Source organism: Aulonocara stuartgranti, assembly GCF_965226115.1.
Source record: "Aulonocara stuartgranti genome assembly, chromosome: 5".
In the NCBI taxonomy this organism is placed as follows: domain Eukaryota; kingdom Metazoa; phylum Chordata; class Actinopteri; order Cichliformes; family Cichlidae; genus Aulonocara; species Aulonocara stuartgranti.
In genome coordinates, this window is record NC_138943.1 from 11,802,899 (window position 1) to 11,815,267 (window position 12,369).

At 39.7% G+C, this 12,369-nt stretch overlaps 1 protein-coding gene across 4 annotated transcripts in view; it reads right to left on the reverse strand.

The window, feature by feature from the left end:
- The window catches only part of ripor3 (RIPOR family member 3), a 58,815-nt gene that overhangs the window by 7,485 nt on the left and 38,961 nt on the right, over positions 1-12,369 (reverse strand). For all 4 annotated transcript variants that reach the window (XM_082534423.1, XM_082534421.1, XM_082534422.1 and 1 more), the window contains 13 exons: positions 9,976-10,039; positions 9,821-9,864; positions 8,897-9,022; positions 7,161-7,306; positions 5,506-5,632; positions 5,116-5,276; positions 4,589-4,825; positions 3,806-3,902; positions 2,748-3,002; positions 2,519-2,664; positions 2,275-2,440; positions 1,144-1,273; positions 785-949 (listed from right to left, as the gene is read on the reverse strand). In XM_082534423.1, coding sequence (XP_082390549.1) covers positions 785-949; positions 1,144-1,273; positions 2,275-2,440; positions 2,519-2,664; positions 2,748-3,002; positions 3,806-3,902; positions 4,589-4,825; positions 5,116-5,276; positions 5,506-5,632; positions 7,161-7,306; positions 8,897-9,022; positions 9,821-9,864; positions 9,976-10,039 — 1,864 coding nt within the window. The remainder of the gene's footprint in view (positions 1-784; positions 950-1,143; positions 1,274-2,274; positions 2,441-2,518; positions 2,665-2,747; positions 3,003-3,805; positions 3,903-4,588; positions 4,826-5,115; positions 5,277-5,505; positions 5,633-7,160; positions 7,307-8,896; positions 9,023-9,820; positions 9,865-9,975; positions 10,040-12,369) is intronic.

The following is a 12,369-nucleotide window of genomic DNA, read 5'->3' on the forward strand; positions in this document are numbered from 1 at the left end:
TGTCCCGTGTTTGGTGCTCTCTTGCAAAGTCCAAACGGTCAGTTCTGTGGCGTTCAAGGAGACGAGACCTTTGAGGACGTTTTTTGTTTTTAAAGCCCTTCAATCTCAGATGCCGTCTGATGGTTATGGGGCTGCAGTCGGCACCAGTAACGGCATTAATTTGAGTCAAGGATCGTCCAGTGTCTTGACAGACAGCCAATTGGCTCCTCCGGCTCAGTGTTGGTGAAATTTTTCTTGGGTCATCCAATTGACTTTTTTGTGGCATAACCCTCATCTTACTGTGTCCCACCTCAGCAGTGATAGAGCACTGTGAGAGTCCCTGCTTATTCAGTTCAACAATCTGACCACGTTCAAAAAGGGAACGTTTTTTGCCTTTGCTATCAGAATGTCATGACAGTGTGACTGCCTGACAGAAAATGACGAAGCCACGGTTTGTTTTTGATTTTTACAGATTTGGCCTTTTAAAGGCGTGTGGTCCTAAACTTTTGATCAGCTGTAAAACAGCCTGTTTCAGTTTTGGCGTTGTTTCCAATAAATTGCATGCTCAAAAAAATGTTTTGTCTCACTTGTTGCATGTTGAAGCTCTACTTGAACCTTGTTAAGATTCAACCGTGCAAAATATGATTTTTTGCCATTTTTCAAGAGGTCTTAAACTTTTGATCGGGACTGGATGTCCCGTTGTCTTTTAATTAACACTCATGGTCATAGGGGCCACTGTTGAGCAAAAAAAGGGGGTGAGACTTGTTCAAGCATTTGTAGTTAAGGCGATGAGGTGCTTTTGTACCTTTCTCTGATTGGCCGGGCTGCTTGGCCTTCACCTTGTGTGTGTAACGCTTCTTCAGTGTCTTTGTGAAGCTGTCGATGTGGCAACAGAAAGGAGAGCTGTTGTCGTGCACACACTCCTCCCAGAACAACAGCAGACCCCTCGTTCTCTGGGCCTTAGGAAGGACTGAGGATAAACAAAAGGAGAATCACTGTAAGAACCTGGACAAGGTTTTTATTGAAAATGTGAAATTGATAATTATAATAAAAAAAACTCAATTTATTACTCATTTGCTTTGAAAATAATGTGAATAAAAGAATGTGCCTTGTTTCATGCATTAACGGCAGATGTGGTTCTTAGATTACAGATTTTCCACTAACTGTCTCGTGTAGAGATGTTGTCATTCTTCTCCAGCAGCAGACAGCTGATTCTGTCCAGGACCTCAGCCTGGAGAGACATTTCCTCCAGCAGCTCCCTTCTAGACGGGGTGAAGTCGGTCGTTCTTATCATCTGAGGAAGCAGAGTTCACATTTGTTTGATTTAGAAAAGTAAGTTGGAGGTTTGACATAAATGAGAGTCAGGGATTTTGTAATCCAGTACACTGGAAGAAACAGATTACGGTGTAAGTGGTTGCCATCAGACTAAACAAGCAAATGCTGTCATGGTCACGAGGATTCAGTATTTGTTTTAGTTATTATAGACGTTTTGATTTAGTTTGTTCCCTTTTTATGTTCTGTTCTGTGCCAGTCTTGTATCAGTGTTTGAGTCTGTGTTTGTCTTTCTATGTTCGCCTGTCTTGTTCAGCCCCCCCGTGTTAACCCTACTCCTCTGCGCCGATGTTTTCTTGTATCAAGTGTTACTTTCCCAGTTTTATTTTGCTACTGTCTTCAGCTGTGTTGAAGTCCCACACGTCTTTCCTCCTCTCTCATCACCTCTTGCAAATATATCACCTCAATCTTCCTTTGTTTTTTGTTGCGTCATCCCCATAGCTGTGTCCTCTAGCTCTGTTTAGCCTGTGCTTGTTTACATAAGGATTGTGGACTTTGAACTGTCTTTGGATTATTGGTTTTGACTTTTATTAATCTCTGAACTTCAAAATTAAATAATCGCTTTGAATTCAACTTCAGCCTTCACATGTCTGCATTTGGGTCTGCTAAATTATCCACTATCCACACTGCACCACATGACAAATAGTCGCTTATGAGTGAACCCCCCCATATAATAACTTGATTACTAATTCCACTTTCTATTTGCCAGTTTTCTGTGGGTCATGTTTTAGGTACTAATAAACTATGAGTATGAGACATGGTTTACTGTAACAATGTTACTGTTGATTTATGTATTTATCTAAAAACTTACTACAAAAACATGAACAGCATTGTTCGGAAGAACTTGTTAAAGAGAGCAATGTGAAATGCTTAGGGGAAGACGTTGGACCCCTTGTGTGTATCTCAGTATGAAATTTCAAGTAAAGTGAGCACGTATCTGAAAATAAAATGAAGATTCTGTACCTGCAGCAGGATGCAACAGATATCCAGGTGAGTCTCCAGAGCTTGATCAAGACCCCAGTTTCCAGAGGTCAGAGGAGTGATGACTAGCTCTTCCTCAGAAGCCGACTGGCTGCCTTGAGAGAGAATTCCATGACTCCTCAGCGTGCTCTGCTGGAAAGAACTGATGCTAATGGGAAAAGAAAGTATGCATAGATCAGGCTTTTTGCAGGTCGCTGCGGACTAAAGTTTCTGTCTCTGAACTCACCCACTGTCCTTCAGTCTCAGGCTTCCCAAACAAGAGGCGTCATCATCTCCGTTCAGGTCGTTTGACAGAAAGTCAAAGCTACCCAGCACCTCCTCAACAGCCAGAGTCTCCTCTGATGATGAGCTTCTCAGCAGTGATAGGTCGTTCTGGTAAGACATGAGGAAAGAGAAGGTTCACTCACAGCATGTGTGTTTACAGGTGTTTCTACAGTTTTTGTATAAATACAAACCTTCAGTATGGTGGCTAGATGCAGTATCTGGTGCTCCAATGCTCTCAGCTCCTTGTCAGCACAGCTCTGATCCTGTAATATTTTCTCCAGCTCTGCAATAATGGCTCCCAGTCTGAGCGCCTGGGCATGACGTTGGACCCCGCTCACAGCCAGCCTCGGAGCAGCTGCTGCAGGGGAGGTTTGTGGTGCAGCTGGGGTTTGAGAAGGTGGTGTTGGCAAGGCTGTGACAGAGTATTCCTCACAATCTGTGGAGTCCTGGGACAAAGTAGGAAAAACTGAGTTTAAAAATGAGAAGACCAGACGAAAGAGACACGAGGTGACAAAACCGAGAAGGACACGTTTTCAACAAGCTGTGACAGCGAGAGAAGAAAAGAAGAAGAAAAGAGAGAAGCTGGAAAATAACACAGACAAGCAGAAAAGAGATGACAAAAGCTGAAAAATGAAAAGGCCACATGAAATGAGATAAAACTGCAAAAAGCGACCACAAAAATGCTTCATGTCTTATTGAAGGTTGAATAAATACATTTTTTCACCTCAGTGAAAAACATGCAGTCAAGCACTTAGATGCACTCAGTTCTTTGTCTTCTTTTAAGAAAACTGGTCGAAATTTGTCTGACTCTGAAATATCTTTAACTCTAATTTGTTACAATTAGTTGCTAAAGCGAAACAGCAGTAAATCAATTGTCTTGTCTTTGCATTTAATGTTTTGTGCCTTTTCTCAGGGGTTCCCACAGTGTTCACGCCACCACTCGTGTATCATTCTTATATACAATTACAAAACACAGCAGCAGATCCAATTGTGACAAATCATCACTGAAACCGACACTGAAAGTACAGTCATTGTTAGATAGGATATATTAATAGGTTATTTTTAAAAGTGAAAACAACCCCCCTCAAGCCCACATTTAAATAGAACTCTGGAACAAGTAGAAAGCTAGGTCAAGGACATCAAAACAACAGCTACAGCTGCTTTTTTGACTTTTAATTATCGTTTACCATTGCAGTGTGAAAGTGACTGTCAGCAAAGTGTTTCTATGACCCGAGTGTGGGCTCTTTACCTGCCCAGTGACTGTGTCCTGACTTGGGGCTACGCTGTGGGTCTCAGGCTCTGCTTCTCCACATGTGTTCTTTCTCAGGATGTCTGGAGTGCTCGACCTGCATTAAAGGTAAAAACATTATTATTACTGTCCAGAAGTACTGTGCTAGTCTGTTTGTTCCTCTTCCACTGGCCAAGTTTAAGGCGTCTTTGCATCAAGCTACCGGGCTGGTACGGTCATAGTTCGTCCTCTGTTCTGACTTTCACCTGTGATTGTTAAAATGGATTTTTGCCATTCTTATGACACCAGAATAGATAACGAACAGATAAACAACAGGAAGGTTCCTGTTTTAGGCTCTTTTAGGAGTACCTCTTGTCATTGTTAATCATTGTCATTGTTAACTTTACATTTGAAGCTTTAACAAGTATTATCAATAAAGAGAGTATTGACTCAAAAAAGAAATTCATCTCAAATTGTGGGGTTTTGCATCTTTTAAAAAGCTGTTTTTTCCCCCCTTGTAAGTTAAATATTGTATCCTGTATTGTAACTTTGCTTACCACAAAGCTTTAAGCTTAGATATATCTTGTTGTTGTACTTCCTGCCTTTGCTCCGTTTCCTCCTCACCTTCTGGTTGTCTCACAATCATTATATATCATTTTTCCCTCCATCTCAGTTACATGCTGTTTCACTCCTGTAGTTGTGGCCTGTATTCCTTGAATTGCTTTTCACATGTAACCAATTCTTAGCTTCTGGGAACCAATAAAAACATATTTAAACATAGTATTCTCTTGAGTGAATCCTCACCTCTGTAAGGTCATAAGGGAGTCTGTTTTACTTTCTTCTGGTAAGGATGGACTCTCTAACACAACTCCCCATTCCTCCTTCTCCTCGTCTACCTTCTTGTCCACCCTCTTCTTTGTCTCCGACTCCTCTGTTGAGATCTCCAGGGATTCTTCCTCTCCGAGCGACAGCTGAGTCCGACTTCCTCCCAGACTGGTGTCTCGACTCGGGCTGAAAGGGTAGCTGTGAGCCCTTGAGAGACTGTGGACAGTTGACCAGAAAGCAGTCTTGACTAAAATAATTATGCTGGATAATTCCCACCACATTCAAATAAAACGGTGTAATAAAGCCAGAATGGTTGCACTAACTTCTTACGCTTATTATTTACATCTGAAATAAGGTTTTTTATTCTGTACAGCAACAATCCAAAAATGCTGTTAAACACTGCTTTATAGCTGATGAATACAAAACAGTTAATATTCCTAACACGTATTGTCTCTGTAGCCACTGTGCTCCCTTCATTTGAACCCTTTTAACTTCATACTTCATACCTCGGGGTGTATGGGCTCTGAGGACTGTGGCTTGATGCGATAGAGGTGTTTGAAGGGTTGGAGAGGTAGCTGAGCAGAGACATTCCTCCTCTGTTGGGATGACCTTTGGGCACCAGAGATGGAAGAGAACCTTCCTGATCCCGCAGCTCACGCACCATAGACTGAAAAAAGTAATAGGATAAACAGTCTGAGTGTGCTATGAATTTGAGTTATTTACATAAAAATGTAAGAAAAACTTAGGATATAGGATAAACAAATTTGGCAATATAACAAAACGGGGAATAAAAACAGAACTGAATGAAAAGGTTGATGCTGAATCCAGCTACCAGTACATGTGCTTTGCATTAATAAAACCCCTGAGTGCGTGCATGTGTGTGCACACATACGTACAATAAAGTATTTCTCAGTGAAGGAGGGGGTGCTCGGTGCCGTCCAGCTGTACACTGAACTCTTTCTGCTGGACACTGACTGCTTGTTTCCAGACAGCGGCCTCAGCTTCTCAGTGCCGTCAAATGGACTGCAGGTGTTAGCACACAGAAGGTTATACACTGCACAACAAACTGTATGATATGCACTGCATAAACATATGTTTTTATCTATTTGGTATTAAACTGGCCGTGATCATTAGCAGTCTGTTCAATGAGTTACTTTTCAGAGTTTTGCAACGTTTTATGCTGTTGTGGGCTTTTTGGTTACCTTTCCTCACATTTAGAAGCATTTCACAAAGTGAAGCGCTAACTGCTTCTGTAATTTTCATGGCCTGTTTTATTAGTGGGTGGTTTCCTCAAAAAGTGCAGTGCTTCTCAAGTTGATATGATAATATGCTAAAGCTATAATTCTGACTTGTATTTGACTAAAAACGTAATCATTAACAATCAAAAAGATGTGATAAAAAAAAAAAAAGTGTTTTGGAGCATGAATGTTTTTTAAAATAAAAAACATTCGACTTGCTAAAAATCGTTTCTCTTCTTAATCTGAGCTTTCAGTGAATCATTTTCTTTCCATCTTTTTGTATTTGCTGAACCCATTTTGTCACATTATTACATTTTATATGCATAAGAGAAACGAAGGGAAAGCAGTGAAATGTTACTTATCTTTTAGCTTAACAGAGGTGCATAGTGGGTGTATGTGTGCGTATGGCCACAGCAGCCTTTTGTTTGTGTGTGAGTGTGTGTCTGGCAGCCTTGTACAGCTTTGTGTGATTTTTCCATCTCTCCAGGGGGAGGATCTGTGAAACGTTCTCCACCTGGCCCCTCTAAAGCCTGAAATGTGATCTGTCATGGTGCAAGGGCGCAGCGGAGTGCGTCTGCGTGTGTTACTGTGTATGTGTGTGTGAGTAAAATGTTCATTCTGTATTCAATCAGCTGCTCAGCAACAGCTGGCTCAGGTTAGAGGTGCGGCAGAGACTGAGGCTGAGAATGAAGAAAACAGCAGCTACAGCTTCAGCAGGACGAGTGGATGTGAATCTGTAACATCATTTGTTGTTGCCTGCTTTGTTATATTTGATATTTTCTCTGGTTTTACATCTGTGAGCATCTGGAAAAGTAATTATTTAAAAAAAAAAGTCTGAAATTAAAAAAAAGAAAGAAAGGAAGAAATTACGTTGGCTGAGAAATAAATGGAAAAAACACGACTTGTTATCCAGTAGTAAAATCTGTCATCTCTTCATTCCACCTTTCACTGAAAAAAGGAACGTTTCTGATGCGGTCGCGTGGACCAGCTGCACTTATCATTCATGTGTCTCATGGAACATGATATCTACACCAGCAGCAGGACAAAAAGTGGAGCCATGATGGAGAGGTCAGGACAAACGTTCAGCTAAAACTTTAATATTTTTTATGCTGCAGATTAAAATTCCTCAATCTGTCATCCAATTATTCTCATTTCCTTTTTGGAATTTTGGTTATTCCCACTTCACCCTTTATCACAGCAGAGGAAATACCAGCATTTCAGAGTTGTCATCATCGTCATCACCTCATCGGTTAGTTTCAAATCAGATCTTTATCTTGTTTTCATGTGTGTGTGTAAGAAGTCTGCGTTCGTACTTCCAGGTCACTTCCAGCTGCAGTTTGATGGTTCCCAACTCCGTGATGTCCACCAACATCACCTGAGGCCTTGCCACAAAGAAGTCTGCGCTTGCACACGTTACCATGCCAACCAGCAGCCAGCTCAAACCCTTTGCTTCCGTCACCTAAAACAAAGGATGCCACTGGTTAAAGATACAGGGAGTGCAGAATTATTAGGCAAATGAGTATTTTGTCCACATCATCCTCTTCATGCATGTTGTCTTACTCCAAGCTGTATAGGCTCGAAAGCCTACTACCAATTAAGCATATTAGGTGATGTGCATCTCTGTAATGAGAAGGGGTGTGGTCTAATGACATCAACACCCTATATCAGGTGTGCATAATTATTAGGCAACTTCCTTTCCTTTGGCAAAATGGGTCAAAAGAAGACTTGACAGGCTCAGAAAAGTCAAAAATAGTGAGATATCTTGCAGAGGGATGCAGCAGTCTCAAAATTGCAAAGCTTCTGAAGCGTGATCATCGAACAATCAAGCGTTTCATTCAAAATAGTCAACAGGGTCACAAGAAGCGTGTGGAAAAACCAAGGCGCAAAATAACTGCCCATGAACTGAGAAAAGTCAAGCGTGCAGCTGCCAAGATGCCACTTGCCACCAGTTTGGCCATATTTCAGAGCTGCAACATCACTGGAGTGCCCAAAAGCACAAGGTGTGCAATACTCAGAGACATGGCCAAGGTAAGAAAGGCTGAAAGACGACCACCACTGAACAAGACACACAAGCTGAAACGTCAAGACTGGGCCAAGAAATATCTCAAGACTGGTTTTTCTAAGGTTTTATGGACTGATGAAATGAGAGTGAGTCTTGATGGGCCAGATGGATGGGCCCGTGGCTGGATTGGTAAAGGGCAGAGAGCTCCAGTCCGACTCAGACGCCAGCAAGGTGGAGGTGGAGTACTGGTTTGGGCTGGTATCATCAAAGATGAGCTTGTGGGGCCTTTTCGGGTTGAGGATGGAGTCAAGCTCAACTCCCAGTCCTACTGCCAGTTTCTGGAAGACACCTTCTTCAAGCAGTGGTACAGGAAGAAGTCTGCATCCTTCAAGAAAAACATGATTTTCATGCAGGACAATGCTCCATCATGTTGATGGTGAACAGATCAAAACACTGACAGAATCCATGGATGGCAGGCTTTTGAGTGTCCTTGCAAAGAAAGGTGGCTATATTGGTCGCTGATTTGTTTTTGTTTTGTTTTTGAATGTCAGAAATGTATATTTGTGAATGTGGAATGTTATATTGGTTTCACTGGTAAAAATAAATAATTGAAATGGGTAAATATTTGTTTTTTGTTAAGTTGCCTAATAATTATGCACAGTAATAGTCACCTGCACACACAGATATCCCCCTAAAATAGCTAAAACTAAAAACAAACTAAAAACTACTTCCAAAAACATTCAGCTTTGATATTAATGAGTTTTTTGGGTTCATTGAGAACATGGTTGTTGTTCAATAATAAAATTATTCCTCAAAAATACAACTTGCCTAATAATTCTGCACTCCCTGTACACACAGAAAGTTTTTTCCCCTACACAAACAGTAAAACAAACACAGAGAGGAAAGAAATTACAGCCCAAAGAAATACAGGTCACTGTAATAGCAAAATTCCTAAAAGGACAAAAAAGATGAAGTATTCAAATTTCTGGAATAAAAATATGCAATAGGTGTTTACACTGCCGTACACCTGCAGACATGTCCGATTACCTTTATCTCAAAGTTGTGGTGAATGTGTGGGAGGAAGACCATCTCCTCCTCATCCCATGACTGACTATCATCTGATTCAATCCTCCCTCTGATCTTCCATCGCTGGCGGCCCAGTCGTACTAACACCTGTCAATGTGACATCATTAAGACACGACGTCATCATCCAGAAACCATAAAACACCAACCAAGTCAGTAATTTTGGTCTAAGAGTCCAAAGGTTCAGTTCACAGTTTGTCTGTTTTTCCTGACAGTGCAGGTAGTTTGTGGAGGATTTATAACAAATTTGGCACGTTATAGTTTGAAATGTTAATTTAAATACAAGTACAAATAAAAATACAAATACAAAGTACAAACAAACAAAAAGAACCTAAGTGATAGTTGTTGCATTTCAGATTAAATTGATTAAGTCTTCATGGCATTATTTTTAAAATGTTTGCTTTATTTTTTCCATTTCTTAAACTTTTGCACAGCAAAAATAAATGAACTTATAAAGAGAGATCTTATTTTATTTAATTTTTTTTTAGTTTTTTTTAAAAAGAAATGTCAAAACGTCCTTTAATTATCTTCTATATAAATTCTTTTTTTAAAATTTTTTTTAGTACTTTGGGGGACTCCAAAGTAACATTTCTGGATGAGATCCAGAAGTTGTTGTAAAAAAAAAAAATTAATTATGTTGACATTATTGTTGGTTGGTGTTAGAAAAACAAAACATCCCCCCCAGGGCAGAGATTCAGATTTCAAAATGATTCAATTCTATCTATCATCAACAATAAAAGAACTTTCAGCTGTACACTTAAAATGTAAATATTAAAAGCTTGATTGAAAGGACGAGACAATAGATGGTGTTTCTTTCACTTGTCCTGCACATTAAGTTATTTGCATGCAAATGCTGAAAATTCTTGGTTTTTAAATAGAAAATCCAACCTCGTACTGGTCTCCTGGACAAAGTCGAGCGAAGCCGATGAGACCTGCAAGTGAAAGCAGACGTTAGATGTCTGGGAGATAGTGTGTCACTGATAACCTGTAAATTGCTCAGGGCTCTGAAGGAAGCATGTGTGCGTGTGTGTGTGTGTTCGCACCCTTCATTTTAATGTGTAGCTCTCCTAGCAGGATTTCTAACTCTCCTTCCATTGTTGACATGTCCTGCAGAGAAGTTTAAACACACAGAGAAAATAAAAGATCTTCTCTAACAGTTCTTTGTCTATTTTCTCAGAAGATTGCATGACTCACAGTTCATCAGGTTATGGTTCAGCTTTCCCAGTCATCCACTCTCTGAAACCTGGTCTGGCTGTTTTAGCTCCTTAGCTGCCTTACCTTTTGATTTGCTGTTCCTCACAAACAGAAGGTTTGACTGTGCTCACAGCTCACAGCGCGCAGGAAACGACCATTTTAAGGATAGCCAATATTTATTTCGGCAATAAAAGCCAAAAGCAAATCTCTTTAAAATATTTGGAAAGGTTTATGCACTTCATTACTAAGAAATAACCATCAGCAATCCTCAGTATGTTTTTACTCTTAACATCTAACACAGGTGACATGTCCAGAGGTAAAAATGTCTCATTTCTTTTGTTTTTTTTTTCTGTTTTTTTTTTTAAAGAGATCTCAATAAAGTTGACACACTTTGCAATATGCTAACAGAACACCATAAATGTCCTGGTTCTTGTACAGCACTTTTCTGTTCTACTGGAGCAGTCAAAGCGTTTTATACAACATGCCTCATTCACACCTGTTCATTCAATCACTTTTTCACACTCCATTGAACGCATCACAGAGCAACTTGGCGTTCAGTATCTTGCCCAGGGATGCTTTTGCTGCAGATTGGAGCAGCGAGGAATCAAACTACTAACTGATTAGTAGAGGACCTGCACTACCTCCTGAGCGTAAGCCAGCCGAACACTATGTAGCGCAATATTTAATACATGATGAAAAACACAATTTAATGTAGGTATGCATGCATGCAAATGAATTTTCTTATATAAATAAATATAATAATTACATTAAATGTTATTGTCATCTGTGTCTCCATCTGTCTAGCTTCCATTTATTAACTATTAACCACAGTTACAGTAGCAATGAATTATGTCTAAATAATAAAAACAACTATAATTTAACTTAAAGGGAAGAAACAAACTGTAAAAGAACAGTGACCCCAGTAAACAACAGTGTGCTCATTTAATGATTTATTCTGGCTCTCTCTCTATGGAAACCTTTAAAGGATTATTATGCTTTTGCATTTTAATGCTGACTTTCTGGCTAAGAGCTGGACTTCACCACAAAGAAGAGCAGATGAAGCAGCATGTGTCGAGCAGACTTTTGTCATCTGTGTGGACTGAAACTGCCTCCTCGCATAGCACAGACCAAAACTGAGGACCAAGTGGCCAATTTATCAGTAGTGAAGACTTTTTAACATCATTCCTAATATAGATGCATGCCTGCCCATATTAAATATGGTCAGTTTTAAATAATGAGGCCAGCATATATACAAGTAACATGCAACAGATCGTTTACCAGATCTCCATTTATTATGGTCACATTGTTTCTCATGTGTCTGTCTGATTGCACGGTGGGCACGTTTGGATGTTTAAAAGCTGATCAAATGAAGGAAAACCCCAATCACCACAATCCAAACATAACGAGAAATAAAATGTTTATGTGATGCCTACACAATGTCACTAATTTAATTTACTATTGTGTTACGCTGCCAAAGAGGCTTCTTTTATAATTGAAAAAAAGAAGAAGAGAGAGTTAGTATTGTGCCGGCATTTTTAGTTCTTGATTTGACTTGAAAAGTGAAGTTACACAGCCTTAACTTCACTCTTATTTTATTATGGAAACAAGGTCTTCTTAGAAAACAGTGACCTGCATGCAAGCATTAATTACAAGCGTGCAGTTTCAGCTTCAGTTTATCATTTAACTCCTTCAATCCACTTAAACTTCAGTCTGTTTTCTTAATCTTAAGACAAACACCCAGATTTTTGCAATTGTAATAAAACAACACTTTAATCTTTCCTATGGGAAGTTGACTTCATCCTTAAAAACTGGCTTTCTTCTCACTCTGTCAAGACCTTATATGCCAGGACAGTAGAAACTGTGTGTGCAGAAGAACAATTCTCCAGTGGCTGCTGATATTAAAAAGAAAGAAAAAAAACAAAAGCTCTTCTACGGAGTTTCTGTTCACCTGCGAAAATCACAATGGCAAATGCAGTAAAATGGTTTGTGATGCTGTGGTGCCCTTAATACCTACAGAAAAGTATCTTGTTACATCTGAAAACTGTATTTATTATCTCAGCCTCTACTATCAGAGAACACATGAGAACATTTAACCCAAGAAATTTACATGTTGTGCTAACTGTATTTTGAAATTGACTCCTAAGCACAAGTTCTGAATCATCCCAGAAGTGGGAATGATTGTTATTTTAATAATCTCGTTGTTGTTGTTGTTTTTATTGTATTTGACTTAATTAGGCATCTGT